Below are 17,896 nucleotides of genomic sequence, written 5' to 3' on the forward strand. Positions count from 1 at the left end.
TTTTTTACTTTCGATTTTTATTACTTAAGCTTAAAAAATAGAGATTTGAAACAGAAAATTGAAACAGATTTTTTTTAATATAAATATAAATATTTCATTTAAATTTGACATCTAATATTTATATTTTATGTTATTTAAGCTTATTGATTTCAGTTAAAGAAAGTAAAAAATAAAAAAAAATAAAAAATCTGACTTTTAAAACATAGAAACATAAGAAAATTTTAATCAGATTTCAAGCCAGTTATGCATGTGCTTTCAATCAGGTTTGTAAACATTGGAATTAATGTGTATATGAACTGCAAAATCTATAAAGATATTATATTTTATGATATAAATATATTTGGCAAAATATATTTGCCCCCAAGAGAAACATTTCTGTCAGTCTGAGGTGAGGTTTAAAGTAACCAACTGAAACAAGCCGCCCAACAAAATGTAGTATTGCAAAAAATCACAGAATTAGAAAAATGAGGCCTCATTTTGCCAAAAAAAAAAAAAAAACACTCCAGGTTACAAAACTGATGTTAAATTATTGATAATTTCTGTACTTTGAAGTACTTGTGCTCATACAAGTTGGAGCCAGTGTAGGTGCACCCTGCCTTCTTACCTTCCTTTCCCTTTTCCCGTTCTCTTTCTCTGTGTATTTTTGTGTGTGTGTTTGTTTATGTGTGTGTGTGTTTGTGTATGTGTGTTTGTTTTTGTGTGGGTGTGTTTGTTTTTGTTTGTGTTTGTGTGTGTGTGCGAATCAGATTGAAAGCCCCAATGTTGAACCTTGCAAAAAGGGTTGACCACTGGACGTGGGATCCTAATGAAGAGCGTAGACGGCAGGAGAAGTGGCAACAGGAGCAGGAACGCCTGCTGCAGGTACAATAGCCAGCTTGGGGTTTGTGTGAGAGAAGTGCGCACCTGCTCCTCCGTAGAGACAACTTCTTCTGTTGTTGTGTTCTGGTTAGCTGTTTCCCATCTGTTCCTGTCTGCCCTTCACTTTCTCTCAAATCTATCACACTGTTTGTTGACTTGTGGGTAACTAGAACCAAACTTGTATGACTTCTTTCTTCTGTGGAATATAAATGGAGGAATTTTTGAAGAATGTGTTGATTAGTTTTGTCCATGCAGTTACAATGAAGCATTGACTCTTTCAATTTTCATAAAGGTCACAAAAGCACATGTGCATTTTATTTTTATTTTATTTTTTTTGGTTTCATACACTACCGTTTAAAAATTGGTCAGTAAGATTTTTTTTAAAATAAAGACATTAATACTTATTTAGCAAGGATAGATTGAAATTAATCAAAAGTGACAGTAAAGACTTTACATTATTAAAAAAAAAAATACATTATTTCAAATAAATGTTGTTCTGTGCTTTATATTCATCAACGAATCCTGAAAAATTTTATCATGTTCACTTTTAGTTTTTTAACATTGTTAAAATAAGAAATTATTTTTGAGCAGCAAATCCGTATATTAGAAAGATTTCTGAAAGATCATGTGACACTGAAGACTGAAGTAATGATACTGAAAATTTGAACAAATTTGGAAATGGAAAATGGATATTTTAAGTATGTTTCATAATATTTTTCACAATAGTATATACAAAAATATCAAACTTAGCTTCTACATTTTTCTTTTTAGTAAAAAAGAGGTATGCTCCTGAAAATATCAAGTAGTGTAACCATCAATTAAAAAATATACAAGAATAATAAAGTACAAATTATTATCCAGAATGTTTCCATGAATATACACAGTGAAAAAAAAAGATAAATATCAAGAAGTCTTCTTAGAGTTCCTCCATGTGACATAAACAACGCATAGCATAAAAATAACATGATTCATATTCACTGTTATTGTGTGGGAAAAGGCAGCCAGCACATTATTCAGACTTTCTCCTTTTGTGTTCCACAGAAGAACGAAAGCTGAAACAACATGAGGTTGAATAAATGTGACAGAGGTCAAAGATTGAAGTAATCCCTCTTTTTCTGCAGGAGAAATATCAGCGAGAGCAGGAGAAGCTGAAGGAGGAGTGGGAGAAAGCGCAGAGAGAAGTGGAAGAGGAGGAGAGGAGACACCATGAAGAGGTGCGTCTTCCAGTTGTTTCACATGACATTGGTCCTTAATAAACACTAATTAGTTCTTCATTTATAGGAAAGACAGATACTGGAGGAAACCGTGACCCCACTGACCCCTCACACATCAGGTTTATCATCCAATATGGTGACAGAAGCTCCGCCCCCCACCCAGCCCTCGGCCCCATGTGACACCATTGTCCTCTCTTGGCTGACTGGGAAAGGAAACAGGAAGTGCTGGAGAAGCAGGCGGACCAGAGTAACAGACACAGGTGGAACATAAAATATTCCTTTTCCAGCAGAATGGTTCTGATTCTGGTGATCCTTCCTGTGGCTCAGTGGTAGAGCATTGTTTTAGCACCGAAAAAGGTTGAGGGTTCGATTCCCAGGGAACACACATAGTGGTAAAATAATGTATAGCCTGAATACACTTTAAGTCTCTTTTAGCGTCTGCTAAATGCATAAATGTAAATGTATATATGGTTTATTGCCATAATAACACAGAACCTACAAAAAAAATCTAATTTTAACATCCACCTTAATTTTATTTAGAGTCTTTGGGCTATAAAAAGCTGACTTTGTCATAGGAAACCTGTCAAAGGAAAAAGTGTAACAGAAAAATAAAGATTCAAGCCGTTGACTTTTCTGAAAGGATGTTTCAGTGTTAATTTAACCTTTATTTTTTAGCCCTGATCAAGTAAACACAGCAGCTCAGCAGAACGGTCAGAGAACTGAGCCTCAGGAGAGCCAAACAGCTACACCACAACTGCAGTTTATACAGGGTAAGACACACACACTTCATCTGGACCATGGAGCTCTTAAACAATGTCAAGGAAAGCCACACGTGCAACATCAACAAAAACTAACTCTATTTGTGCCTTGAATTCACAAGTGTATATAACATTAAATCTTATTTTCCAGAAATGTTTTCAAACATAATTTTCAAGGTGAATTATAATATTTTATAATATTTTTTATTAATTTGTTATTATTAATTAATATAATATTAATTAAATATTATGACTTTGATTTGGAGGATGAGAGGTTTTAGAAATAACCAGTCTTCTACCAACATTTTAGAATATTTTTAAAGCTAATATTTAAAATATGACATTTAATAATTATTAGATTTATATTTGGTTATAATAAGAATTCATGATATTCTAAATAATCATAACAATAGTTATTTAGTTTATTTATATTTAATTTTATTATTTGTTAAATTAATTTTGTATTTATGAGTCATGTATTTTAAAAGTTTTTTTTAGCTTCATAAAAAATATATATATATATCGTTTCAAAACAAAAATGAATGACATTAATATTGCACAGATAAACATCTAAAAGGATCCTTTTCACAAATTCTTCCTGTTGTTTACGCCATGCTTGACCTTGATTTGGGAGGAAAAATGGCTTTTACAAACTTCTTATACAAATATTTTAGAAAACTTGAAACAATAATTTAAAAAATCTTTTACATTTAAAATAACCATAGTAAACCTTAAAAAAAGCAAATGCAAGAACATGTATTTTAATGCTTTACTCATCTGCCACAATAATGTTTGCATATATAGAAAACATACTGGATACTCAATTAAAACAGTGAATTAGCAGACATGCATGATTTCTATGTGTGTTATTACAGATGGCTCTTGGAGCCAATAAGACTAAAGAAAGGCAAGAGGATTTGAAGAAAACTGCTTCACTGGATCGTAAACAGAGTCCACCCCAGAGCCAGACCACAAAGATGAGGAGGTACGTGGATGTGTCTGTGGGATTGCATGCTGGCTTCAATACACACATGCGTGCCAAAATGCTGCTTGGCTTTGCTATGGCTGGAGGATGTTTTAAAGATCAGATCAGTATGAGGTTTATTTTTTTTCTGGCACATGGAACATTTCTGAATATGACTTGCTTTCACAGTTGTGTGTCTCTGTGCTTGTGTGTATGTGTGTGTGGCTGCTGGCAGGACTGGGTCGTGTGAAAATGTTTAGGGACACACCCATCAAAATCACCCACACCTTCACAAGACACACCACCTCCATCACCCAGCAGGTATGAGCCTTCGCTCCAACACATACTCAATCACATGGAGACATGTGTGTGTGTGTGTGTGTGTGTGGAGCATTTCAGTAATAGGCTTTGAAAGCATTTGTGTGCTTCACTCAGACACAGTGACTGTGGTGTCATGCTGTCGAACTGACCTAGAAGATTTATTGCATCTACTTTAAATGCAAAAGTATCAGCTTAAAGGAATAGTTCACCCAAATATGAAAATGAGCTGAAAATGTACTCACCCTCAGACTATCCAAGATATAGATGAGTTTGTTTCTTCATCAGAGCAGATTTGGAAAAATGTAGCATTACATAACTTGCTCAGCAATGGATGCTCTGCAGTGAATGGGTGCCGTCAGAATGAGAGTCCAAACAGCTGATAAAAACAGCACAATAATCCACAAGCTATCCACACCACTCCAGTCCGTCAGTAAACATCTTGTGAAGTTTTTATCAGCTGTTTGGACTCTAACTCTGACGGCACCCATTTACTGCAGACTGCAGAGCATCCATTGGTGAGCAAGCGATGTAACGCTACATTTCTCCAAATCGGTTCTGATGAAGAAACAAACTCATCTACCATTTTGGATGGCTCTAGAGTGAGTGAATTTTGCATTTTCAAATTTACATTTTTGGATGAACTGTTCCTTTAATGTATTCATTTGAAATGCAAAATAGTTGTGCCACCAAGATTAGAAGCCATAATCATTGCTTTCATTTCAGGAGTTACATAATCATGCTAAATGCTCCCACAGTCTCGTTTATTTATATTGCGTGCATGTATTACATTTTTGCATTTGTTACCACTTTAAGGTCTAGTTTAAAGACACGTGTATTAAAAATAAAACATATGCATAAAAAATATATAATAATGTTGGTCTCAGACTTAAAGAACGCATTATGACCTATTTTATACAATTTGTAATCCTACAAATATTACACATTATTGTTGCTCTTCCAAGACTTGACAAGACAAGAAGGCTAGCTGTTATAGTTTCATTAGACATGAATATATGTCTTTGTATGGCGCCCTCTGCAGGTCAGTCAGTGGAAAGAAGCTTTGCTCCAGTTGTGCACATCCGTTGGGTAAAGGAGCAGCCATGATCATTGAAAGCTTGGGGTTGTACTTCCATATTCAGTGTTTTAAGGTAATGCTCATTTGTGTTCCTCTCTCTATATGTGGGTAATATCTACCTCCTCTTATATGAATATCTGATGTGTTCTAGTGTGGCATATGTAAAGGGTTACTGGGCGACTCAAGTGCTGGAACTGATGTCAGAATTCGAAATGGACTTCTTAATTGTCAAGAATGCTACATAAAATCAAGGGGTGAGTCTTAATGAGTTTTAATTGTATCTTTAACATGATCCTAAATGTGCAGGTTATTATAATTCCCCTCTTTTATTTATTGGGGTTTGTAAGATGAACAGAAAAAAAACCTGTGTTTAAAATCTGTGTTTTAATGACATTAGTTTTTAATTATTTAACAACTTTCTTTGGCTATATGCCCTGTTGACTCTAGAAAATAAACTATTTAAAGACTTCACTAGTTTAATAAATTAATATAAAAAATGTGTACATTTCTGTCAATTTCTACCACATTTCAAGTTATGTACTGTGTTTCGAAACATCTTGCTTTTATAGCCAGCATTTTATTGATCTTAAATTCACACAAGTAATTATTACAATTTATTTTATAATTACAATTCAATAATATTTGATATATGCACTTTGTACATAATTTGACAAAATTACAGTTTCATTAGAAGAGAAGAACAATAGAAATAGTGCATTCGAGGGATATTTGCATTGATATTTCTTATCATAATTCATATCAAGCTCTTCATCGACACTGTTACATTGGTGGTCCACTGTTTGTTATTTATTTTTAGCAGTAAAAAACAAATACAATTTTAGGAGTAATAAAATATTTTTTAGTAAAGTCAAAATTTATCATAATTTTTTACAAATGTGATGATATGATTTTCTGGTACCCTTTCTGGTAACTATTTTCAACACAGTTTTAATGTGCTCCTTCCTTGCAGCTGCTGGCCAGCCAACAACATTGTGATGCCTCTGCACATCTCACAACTGAAATCTTAAACCATCCCTGGAACATAACCAACAACAAAAATGTTTATTCAATGTTTCCAACAGTTTTCCTTACAGCACAATCAAGCACACAAATGATGGCTTTTCCTTCTGGACTATTTGACTGTTTTTGCACCTTCTTGCTTACACGGTAAAGAATATTACAGCGATTACAGCAGTCTGTTCATACTGTGACAATAAGAAGTACTGGTAGCACTTTACCTCACAGTGGCCATGTTACACACATTTCAATAGCGATAAGGCCTGAAAATGCTTCACGCAAATAAAGATGTGCTTTCTTGCATTAATGTGCACTATCCAACCTCCGTACTAAAGGTGGTGATCGAGATAAATACCTGTGCCATTAACTCAAATAATATTTAGGTAGCCAAAAGCTACTAATATATACAATTCAGGGTACTAATATGTACCTTAAAAGTACTAATTTAGAGAGTGCATAAATGTTTATAAAAATCTAAAACCAAGATTGCAGAAATTGCAAAAACTGTTGCAGATATTTCATTTTATTAGATGTTTTAGCCAGTGAGATTTTTGGATGCCTTTATAAGTGTGAAAGTGACACCATACTTTAGTATGCACACTACTACTGCGTAGACAGAAACATCTGCCTTTGTGCACTTGTTTAGAGGATGTTTTTGGCCTAACAGCACTGACATGGAATTCTAAACTTGAACTACTATTGACTACATGTTGTTCAAGTACTTTCTTATGTAAATGCATTGTAACATGGGCACTGTAATGTAGAGTGAGACTGAATCCATGTCTGTTGTGGAACATGAGGTAGCACAAGCATCCAGTTTTCATTCAAGAACATGTGCATCTATTATTTTATGAGTGATTAATAATGTCAGTTTTTTGTAAAGGTCTTGCAGGTATCTCACATTGTTCTTATATGCTCGGCACTAACAGACGAAAGCATGATGTTGTGCGACTTTTAGGCCTATAGATGATTTGTCCTGAAGCCTTAACAGACAACACGAAGTGAATACAGAAAAGATTGTCCATCACTTTTATTTACTTGGAGTGGTTTTGATTGACAAGTTCTGTTCCTCCATTATCCTGTTTGATCAGTGAGGGTTTGATACTTTATTTGTGCAGTATTGTTTAAAACCATGGAAACAGCATGCTGCTTAAGGTAGATCTTACATTTCCATTTCATTCTTTTTCAAACTTTGTTATTAATATTTACGTTTTTGCTCTGCAGTTGAGTGGTGAGATTGCATGATCTCTGAAACTTTACATTACAATGTCCATGTTACACGTACATTACAAGCTAATAAATTAATAACATTAACTGCAAAGAAGCTCCACATAATCAGAAGTATATTATGTAATAAACACTGTAATGTAAAGTGTAATCCTTTTCTTTTAGCTTTTGAAATTATTCCGTTACCAACGGTTTAATGTGTTCTGTTGCCTTTCTCTCTTCTGCAATGTTGTGCCTTAGAAATGCGCTCCTAGATAATGTCTATGTCAGCCACCCTTGCATCCAAAGCTTCAAGTTACCAATGTGTATTGGTGAGAGTATTATGCATATGCACTGAGCACTCTGCTTTTACCCTTGTACTTTATTCGAACACCATGAATGTGCGAGCAAGATATTTAATAATGAAACTCACACCCTCTGTAAGTTCTTCACTCATGTGCATTTAGACATGTACAATTATTAAATATCTATATTTATCTAAATCAACTGGAAAGGATTTCAATCCAAATCTCACCAAAATATCAAACTACAAGGACAGATTGCAATTAGCAGCTGCTTTTTAACTTCTGTTTTATGCTTTCTGTTAATATTTGAGATTTAAAGGCATTGTCATTTTAGATCCGGGGGGTTTTGACTGTTGCTTGTATATCGTTTGTTTTATTTTAGTGGCAATGTTAGAATATGAACTGACCCAGAAGTAAGGCAATAATTACTGGAAAGAGTAGCCAAGGATGAGTGAGATGTGTGTGACAAATACTTTCATATTCTGTATTTATTTTAAAAATGAGCGATATAAGACAACCTACAAGACGCTGAAATGCAATGGCTTTTATAGCAAGTGTATGTTTTTAATAAACTGTAATAAACTATTTTAAATGCACTTGCATTTGACCCACATGCTTGTGTTTGTGAGTGCAATATGGTTGTATATATTCATGTGTGCAGTGTTTGTACTGTAAATCTTAATATTTAGCTGTATGTATCTCTTCCAGAAAAAAAGCAGTACACGATTACACTGTTAGCTGATTACATGACACTTTTTTTTCTATCCAGCTTCATTTATTTCCATTTTAATCAAATCAATAAAAAAGATATAAATCTAGTATCTCTCCAATTATATATACAAACTTTTTTGCATGAGGTTCTAAAAGATAAATGACATAAATGAGGTAAATGAATGGCACTATAGAGATCTATGCAGTGGGTTCTGAGGGTTTGAACTCTTTCAACACATGCAGGCGGTTGTTGCACAGTGAGTTTGGTGACCTCTTGACCTCTGTGTGAACAAGGTCAGTTCGTATGGAGCCTGGTCCTCTCGGAGACTGCTGTTGTCCTGTTTGTGGTCCGGGTTTGGGGTAAGGGTGGGTTGTGTGCTGTCTGGGTCAGGGACTGTCATCGTTTTGGAGCTGTAGTGGGAAGGTGAACTGTTTGCTTTAGAAGATGACTCAATCAATAGAGATGAACGCTCCTGTTTGCGAAATTTAGCGCGTCTGTTCTGGAACCATACCTGAATAGAACAGAATAAAATAATGAATAAATACACATAAACAACTGACCTAACAAAAACCAGTTTACGTGATATTAACAATGTAATTATTTATTAAGTATTCATGCTTTCTTTCATTTGCTTGCTGCTAATGTTGAGGTCTTTTAAGAAGAATGATGAGTGCAGAAGCTCAGGTACCTGAACTCGAGCTTCCGTTAGGTGGATCTCCTGTGCGAGCTCCTCTCGCGTGTAGATGTCTGGATAATGCATCTGTGAGAACACGCGCTCGAGCGCTTTCAGCTGCGCGCTCGTGAAGATGGTGCGCACCGCGCCTTTGTTTGCGTCTCTCCTGGACGCCTCGTTCATAAGCCAGAAGTTTGTGGTGAACTGGAAATTGAATGACATTTTATTTGAACACAATTTAATATATATATATATATTGTGTTTTACAATAAATAATTGGAGCATCTGTATACTCTACAACATGCTAAAGTTTTAGTAAGGTAAGGTTTTGAAATGTTTTATTTAAAATAAATAAAAATATTCCTGTGATGACAAAGAGTCGTTACTTCATTCTTCAGTGTCACATGCTCCTTCAGAAATCATTCTAATACGGTTATCTGGAATATAGCCTACAATATACATACAAGACGCTGAAGTTGAAGTGGCTTTTACCTAGTTTTACATAGCCTAATAACTATTGTAATATATATAATATAGATATATTTCTATCCCGCTTAATATATTTGCATTTTAATAAAATAACAAAATCAGTAACTGTAAAAGTCACGGGTGTCCCATGACACTTCAGAAATTATTTTAATATGAAATTAAAATAAATAAATGTTAAAAACTTGTTTTTATTTATAAATAAATCGTGCTTTTTAAAAATAAAAACGTTATTTGATGAATAAGAATTTTAAAAAACAGCATTAATTTATTTATTGTTTTCAAAATGTAAACTCTTAACTTACATTTGATCAATTTAATGCATCCTTGCTGAATAAAAATATTAATATCTTTAAAAATAGCTAATAATAATCAATTAAAAAACAAACTACCCAAAGCTTTTGAACATGAGACAAATATGAAAGAAAAAAAAAGGATTAGATTTTTTTCTGTAGTGAAAAGGTTGTAGCTGTCATGTTTCAAGTTAAAAAATCGTAGCCAAATGCAAACAATTACATCCTTAATTAATTTGATATATTTTGATATCAATAATCAAGGACTAACCTGTTATGTAGTGTGAGGGTTGATGTGAACCAGGCGCAATGAAATGGCAACTGGTCGTGTTTCCTAAATTGCACCTGTTGTATTGAAAGCTGAAGGGCTGACTGCAGGAGCTGAACTCTGTGGAGCGGCCAGTGTCCATCCCAGACTCGTATGCAGAGGAAGGCAGGTAACTGAACTCCATCACTATTGGTGCAGTCCTCGGAACTGTTCTTATGCGAGGGCTCCGTGGCTTTTATTAGCCCTGAAGTTCAGCTGATTAAGTCGTTCACTGACACGAGGCGGTGGCTCTCATTCTATTATGCTTTGACATGTCTCTCCATCATCTCTGCCTCCACCTGCATCAGATCAGCCAGAAGCAAAATGATTGCAGCCTATACCTATTTTTTGTTTTAGAAATCTCTACAAACTTCCACAAATCACATATTCATTCATTTGTACATTTTTTTCATAATCTAAAATTTTATATTCGGTTTTTAGGCTGTTTAATGGGGCATTTATATAGTTTATATTAGGCTACACACATTAATGGTTAATAGAATTACAATAAGCTAGAATTCCAGAAGATAATTACATATTAAATACATTATGCATTAATATTGATATTTCTCATAATGGCATATAATATAAAAAATTGGCTAATTAGGGCATAAAACGTTCATCATTTATGAATGAATATTATAGTTTTAATTAAAGTCGAATAAACTGGAAATATACAAGCCTGGTATAAGCAGGGATTCACACTTTTCTGAACGTTGTTTCTGTAACCTAATTATCGTGGTTTTATGACGTAATCGGTATTTAATCAGTATCGTATTTATTTTAAGCAGTTTTGTTTATAGGCTTTCTCGCATTTATTTATTCTTATTTAGTTTTTTCCCTTGCATGACATTTGACATGAACTATAATCAAAGAGTTATTGTGTGTGGTGTAAATGTGTATGTAGGTGGAAAGGAGAGACAAGAGATGATAGAGTGGGTTTTTTTTATGCAAATATCCACGCGTCTTTTGTGTTCAACAAGCGAGTATCACGTTGAGCCGCTCAAAGCACTGGCGAGTGTGCAGCCCATCCATCATAACATTATGAGAGCAACAGTCCCACACAAGAGCACCAGCTGAACAATATCCACAAGACTGTTAGGATTAGTCGTGTTCGCTGGTGCCACCACAGCGCTTTTAAAAGGGACATCTGCGTACATGTGAATTTGCCACAGGCGCGTTCGAGCTTAACAATAGCTTCCCAATAATATCACATAATAAATCACATTATTTTGTTACAGATTGCATGAGATTATGATCCATCAAACTATCCGAATTGTTGCACTGAAAAGGAGAGTGAGTCATAAACCAGTATTAATTTTTTAATAAACGCTGAATTAGCTTAATAAATCTATTTTCACAGTCTGACCCAATGCTGAGTTGCCAAATGACCCAGACTGTCTGAAAAAGTTTCATCTCATTAACAGATCAATGGTAGACGGACAATCCAGCTTGAACTGACTAAAGATAGCTTTGTCCAAAAATCTTAATCATACTATGTTTTTATGCATAGAAATCAATCGACAACGGTTTGAGGTAAAATAGACAAATAAATCTTATTTTTTTTTCTCGTGAAATTGCGATTTTACCATTTCACGTGCCCTAAGCAAAGTCAAAACCACGAGGTCCCAAAAATATAATTTTACTGTGAATTAATAGTAATGTGTATTGTATCAGTAATAAAATAAAGTTACATTTAAAATCTGTATTTACTTTTGAAATACACACACACACACACACACACACACACACACAGTAGCTTTAACATCTGCATTTGAGTGGCATGTAGTTTAACATTTGCATCAGTTGAGATTCTGACTCATGCAAAACCAAATATAATGCACTGGTATAGCTAATCCACAAAAAAACCTCCTAATTTTCTAAAATACATTTGATTATTGAATAGCCTACTGTTTAAATTGTAAGCATATAACCTATCTGATAACCTTTTGATGACATTTCATCCAGGAGTGAAGATAACTAAATTCTAATTCAGCTCTTTTATTTCAGCAGAATGGCTGGCACACTTAAATTTCAGTTTTTTTTCTTACAACGAAGTGATTATCTCAATGTTTACCTGTCTTTAGGCTCGTTTGTAATATTTTTTTTTATGCAAGATTAAAATCTTAAGGCTGCAATTCTGTATTTCACAGCTGGATTTCTAGGCTAAAGCTATCTAACTATAAAGTAATAAATTCAGTAGGCTAATTAACTCAGGCACAATGACATGCACAAACTCAAGAATTCAGAATAAGCGAGTTTCTCACATATATAGCCTAAATTAAGGTAGCCTATTTTGGAAATATATACAATTCAACAAATTATTTCTGAAAACTAAATTATGTCTGATTTTTATTTTAGCATATATAGTCTAACATTAATTAGTAAAAATATGTTTAGCAAAAAACAAACTTTATTTATATATATTTTAAACCTTGAAATTGAGAGATGCATATTCTTTCTACATCTAATTTTCAATACTGAATTATATATTTATATATACCGTAATGTATTTAACTTGCATTATTATTATTATGTTGTTGTTGTTGTTGTTGTTCTTTTGGTGGAACATGAAATTTCAAAGAATATGACCTACTGTTTACCAATTTTTTTTTTCTATACTGTTTATCAAATGCTTACCGCTCAGCGCATACGCAAATACCGCGCGCCACCTACGTCATAACATCGCGCGTGGTTCTACGCTGAATGAAACGTGCGAGAGGATGCAGTGATAAACCGAGCTGTTTTGTGATATATTCAAGCTGTCAACATGAGGGATACTCCGCTGTCAAACTGCGAGAGGCTTTTTCTTCTAAAAGCTATAGAGCAGAAAAAAGTAATTTCACAATGTTGAATTTATGTTTAACATGCGATATCATTAGGATTACATACATTTTGATCATTGTTATTCTGCAAACCACATCTCTGTCTTAATCATATTTCTGTGTTCTGTAGCGCTTAGACGGGAGAGAGACATACGATTACCGGAATATTAAAATCTCTTTTGGATCTGATTATGGCTGCTGTAGCGTGGAACTTGGAAAAACAAGGTATCCGTTTATAATTGCTTCTCTAAACCAATGAGTTCAAAGTCAAAACAAATAATCAGTTGCATGCTTTGTTTGTGTACTTCCGCTGAAAACCCATTCGTATCACTTCTTTTTCTTCCCAGGGTGTTCTGTCAGGTATCTTGTGAGTTGGTGCCTCCAAAAGATTCACGTCCCACAGAAGGCATCATGTTTTTTAATTTGGAATTGTCTCCCATGGCATCACCAGCCTTTGAGCCAAACAGGTTCACATTTATCTACACACAGTCTTGCAAATTATTCTCTCTTGTGTGTGTGTGTGTGTGTGTCTTCAGTCCTAATCCCTGTGTGTTTCTCATTGTGTGTTCTGTAGACAGTCAGAGTTGTTGGTGACGTTAAACAGACAGCTGGAGAGATGTCTGAGGAACTCCAAATGCATAGACACAGAGTCTCTCTGTGTAGTTTCTGGAGAAAAGGTTATATGCACACTTGTCATGTGATAACATACAGTATATAACATGCTCTACAGTTGGAAAGCTTGGATCAGTATGATTTTTGTAATGGAATTAATACTTATTTTGAGGATGCATTAAATGGAACAAAAGTTACCGTAAAGATTTAAGATGGTTACAGAAAAATCTATTTCAAATAAAAACATAACTTTTATTTCATTAAAGAATCCTGAAAAAAAGAATGTAAAATAATTAAATATATATATATATATATATATATATATATATATATATATATATATATATATATATATTAGTTTTCCCAAAAAATATTTAAGCAGCAGAACTGTTTTCAACACTGATATTAAACAAAAGTGTTTCTTGAGCACCAAATCAGCATATCAGAATGATTTCTGAAGGATCATTATATTTTACATTTATTAATTTTATTCATTTAAATGTATTCATTTAACAGACGCTTTTATCCAAAGCAACTAACAGTGCATTCAGGCTATCAATTTTTACCTATCATGTGTTCCCAGGGAATCAAACCCCCAACCTTGCGCTTGATCTACCAATTGAGCTACAGGAACACTAAAATTATATTTGAAAGAATATTAAGTTATTTTAAAGTGTAATAATATTTCACAATATACAGTGTTTACTTTATTTAAAAAACAAACAAAAAACAATAACTTTTGAACAGTGATATAATTTTTTCTCATACTAAAAACCAGAGCAACTCATTTGTCCCATGTTCCACATAAAGTGTCCCTTCACTCCCTGTATCTCTGTGAATGACAGGTTTGGCAGATACGGGTTGATGTCCATGTGTTAAATCATGATGGAAACTTGATGGATGCAGCCAGCATTGCTGCTATATCTGCACTCTCACATTTTAGGCGGCCAGATGTTGCTATTCAGGGACGAGATGTCACTGTGGTGAGTCATGAAACTGCAGAAACGTTGCCTAGGCTGTTTATATATATATGTGATTAGAAGGTGGATTTTATTTTGCATTAGTTATTTATGTCACAATTCTTTTCTTTTCTTTTTTTGATCAGTTCAGTCCAGAGGAGAGAGATCCTATTCCACTGAGCATTTATCACATGCCTATATGTGTCAGCTTTGCTTTCTTCCTGCAGGGGTGAGAAACATCACATGCACACAATCTCTTACAGCAACACAAATTTTACTGATCTTGTTCTGCATGCAACTGGAAAAACACAATGCATTTGAGTTTGTTTAGTTAGTTTTGCTTTTCATAATTGACACATTTTGTGACATTGACAGACTCTCGCTGAATAATGACACTTATCACTATATTTAACTTCTATTATTCTACTGAACTGACTGAAGCTATTTCTGTCTTTTTAGAGTTTCTTTTCAGCAGAATTCAATGAATCATTGTTTCATCATTGTTTGCGTTACTTCCTTATTCAATACTGAGGAGATACTTTGAAAAATCTTTATTGTATAAAGCGCTTTATAAATAAAGGTGACTTGACTTGTAGCAAATACTACTACTATGTACTGAGTTTTATTTTGAACTTGTTTTGCCTTTTTGTTATGTTCTTGCTGTTTTTTGTTTTCAGTTGACATAAGAAATGATTTTTCTACATTCTTTGTTTACTTGTTATTTCTTCCGAAGATCTTATTTGCTTGTGGACCCTTGTGAACGAGAAGAGCGAGTGAAGGATGGATTGGTGATAGCCATGAACAAACATCGAGAGATCTGCTCCATTCAGTCTAGTGGAGGAATCATGCTTCTCAAAGACCAGGTAAGAGAATGTGTTAGTTATACATTTTTAGTCCAGTTTTATTTGTTTTTAGTTCATTTAATCGATTTATCATAAACATTTTTTTTTTTTTCAGGTTTTAAGATGCAGTAAAATAGCAAGTGTAAAAGTTTCTGAAATTACAGAGCTCATCAACAAGGCCTTAGAGAATGACAGAAAAATCAGGTTTGATGTGTGTGTAGTTTAAATGGGTCATATGATGTCATTTCAAGTTTTCCTTTCTCTTTGGAGTGTTACAAGCTCTTGGTGTATAAAGAAGATCTATAAAGTTGCAAAAACTAAAGTCTCAAACCCAAAGAGATATTCTTTATAAACGTTAAGACTCATCCAAGCCCTCCTAAAACGGCTTGTTTAGACACGCCCCCACATCTCTACATCACTATGTGGGAAGATTTGCATAACACCACCCAAATGTTCAAACAAAGAAAGAAAGAAGGTGTAACTTTGACTATCGCTGTTGTACTGTCGCTACCATGTCGTGGAGACGCTGTGGCTGTGTGTTTCGTTGAAATAAACGCAAGTTTTGGCAACACACTCGATAGATGGCCAATCAGAGCACACCTTGCTTTTGAGATCGATGAGCTTTGTAAAAATCAATGCGTTTCAGAAAGGCGAGTCATAGAGGAATAACAATAATGTACAGTACATGGAAAATAATGCATTTATTTATAAACCTTTAACTGCATAAACACATTGCATTACACCAAATACACAAAATAATGTTCTTTTTAGCAACGTCATATGACCCCTTTAATGTCTGTTTTTAATGTTTAATGTTGTTTGTAACCATTTAATGTTTTTTTTTTTTTTTTTTAATTTAGATGTTAGAATTTGATCTTAAATTTAAAGGCTTTTATTTAAATTTAAAAGTCCTTCTATCACTCTTTCTGTCTTACAGCAAATATAAAGCAATTAAAAAAATAAACATTTATATATTCATTTATTTATTTATTTACTTTATAACAGATATGTATGTATGATTGTTCTTTTAGAAAGGAGGGTGGAAAGTTTGGCTTTGCTGAGTCCATGCCCAAAGAGCGGATCACAACCCTCAAGAGAGATGAAGTCCCTGTGGAGATGACAGATGTCAAAGAGACTGCCAATGACATTGTGAACAGCACAGAAACTACCACAGAAGCGTATCTACTGGCCCAGACAGATTCTTTAAAGATAGTTTTAGAAAAACTCCTGTTGATTGAGAATGTTTTAATATCTTGTTTAGAAATGCAGAAGTAGAGTGAGGTCTCAGTGAAGATGAGTGACATTTTAAAGGGATATTGTCTATATATTGCTGTGCCAGATAAATTATTTTACCTGAGTATTACTCCTTGACCCCAAAGCTAGTGTTCCTTCTCCTGTTCTTGTTGGCATGGGAACTGCACAGATAGGTGAAGGCATCGTGAACTCATGGGCACTGGAAGAAGATGAAGAGGATGAATCTCAGACAGAGGACAGAAAAACAGGTACTGTGTCAGACGTGTGTTTTTGTGCTGTAGAGTAATTGTAGACACACTTCATATATATATATTTATTCTGTCTGAGAAGGAATTGTCTGCCAAAAAATTGATGTGTGTGTGCTCCATATATTCTGTATGTTGTAGGGACTACATGTTTAAGAATAGTATAACCTGAAATTTTTGACATTGTGGGGACCATATGTGTGTGTGTGTATGGTGTGTTACAGATGAAGTGATGTTAATCTCAGACAGTGAAGAGGAGGAAGTTGTCATTCTTCATGAAGAAGCTCAGTGAGTAATTTCATTAAATCTGTCCCCTTATCTCACTCATAAAAGTGCAACATACCCATATAATTTCATTACGCAATGTGATATAACCAAATATAATCCTTTTTTAAGGAAATCCACAAATACTTCTGGAGAAAAATGAACTTTGGTGCTGCAGAGGATAGAGACGATCATATCAGACTCTGATTCCACTGGACACTATTTGTTCTTTTTTTGTACAATAAAATGAAACGTGAAAATATGGAATTCTTTGTTGTTTCGACTTACTAAAGAAAAGTTATATGCTGCATCCGAAATTGCATAATTCCTTAATATATATAATAACCCTATGACATGGCGAATGTAGTGCATCCAGATTACATTCATCAATACACACATTTGCACTATACAGAACTTACTCTTTTTTTTTTTTTTTTTTTTATGGTTGCAAAGTAATCACTTAATTAAAAAAGTTCCTACTGGAGTGCATGCAATTTTAGACTGCAATAGTAAATGTGAAGAATTTAAAGGTGCAGTAAGTGATTTCTCTGAATCACAGAATACCAAAACACACTTCTAGCCTATCGCCATGTTCTTGAATTTGATGGTGGAGCTATCAAGATATGGGTGTTTGTTTGAGTGATTTCAAATATCAAGTGTTCCTCAGAGAATTGCTTAGCTGCTTTAAACAGGTAATTAAAGCTTC

General features: G+C 34.1%; 3 protein-coding genes and 1 pseudogene across 3 annotated transcripts; 3 read left to right on the forward strand and 1 right to left on the reverse strand.

Moving 5' to 3' along the window:
• The first annotated feature begins 759 nt into the window (after positions 1 to 759).
• On the forward strand, positions 760 to 3,721 carry LOC113097194 (LIM and calponin homology domains-containing protein 1-like). Its single transcript, XM_026262414.1, has 5 exons — positions 760 to 861; positions 1,980 to 2,072; positions 2,140 to 2,332; positions 2,748 to 2,842; positions 3,706 to 3,721. Exons 1-4 carry the CDS (start codon positions 760 to 762, stop codon positions 2,759 to 2,761), a joined length of 402 nt encoding a protein of 133 aa, XP_026118199.1. The 3' UTR covers positions 2,762 to 2,842; positions 3,706 to 3,721.
• LOC113097195 (LIM and calponin homology domains-containing protein 1-like) lies at positions 3,706 to 7,077 on the forward strand. Its single transcript, XM_026262415.1, has 4 exons — positions 3,706 to 3,815; positions 5,155 to 5,263; positions 5,342 to 5,444; positions 6,161 to 7,077. Exons 1-4 carry the CDS (start codon positions 3,706 to 3,708, stop codon positions 6,184 to 6,186), a joined length of 348 nt encoding a protein of 115 aa, XP_026118200.1. The 3' UTR covers positions 6,187 to 7,077.
• A 934-nt stretch (positions 7,078 to 8,011) lies between these two features.
• On the reverse strand, positions 8,012 to 10,334 carry LOC113097192 (paired mesoderm homeobox protein 2B-like; annotated as a pseudogene).
• Positions 10,335 to 12,843: 2,509 nt separating this feature from the next.
• On the forward strand, positions 12,844 to 17,457 carry LOC113097196 (exosome complex component RRP45-like). The gene is made up of 12 exons (XM_026262416.1): positions 12,844 to 13,025; positions 13,145 to 13,239; positions 13,362 to 13,481; positions 13,589 to 13,691; positions 14,472 to 14,609; positions 14,732 to 14,814; positions 15,319 to 15,448; positions 15,543 to 15,631; positions 16,459 to 16,605; positions 16,811 to 16,929; positions 17,151 to 17,214; positions 17,323 to 17,457. Exons 1-12 carry the CDS (start codon positions 12,960 to 12,962, stop codon positions 17,351 to 17,353), a joined length of 1,185 nt encoding a protein of 394 aa, XP_026118201.1. The 5' UTR covers positions 12,844 to 12,959; the 3' UTR covers positions 17,354 to 17,457.
• The last annotated feature ends 439 nt before the right edge of the window (positions 17,458 to 17,896 follow it).

Source organism: Carassius auratus, unplaced genomic scaffold (assembly GCF_003368295.1).
Source record: "Carassius auratus strain Wakin unplaced genomic scaffold, ASM336829v1 scaf_tig00216132, whole genome shotgun sequence".
Classification (NCBI taxonomy): domain Eukaryota; kingdom Metazoa; phylum Chordata; class Actinopteri; order Cypriniformes; family Cyprinidae; genus Carassius; species Carassius auratus.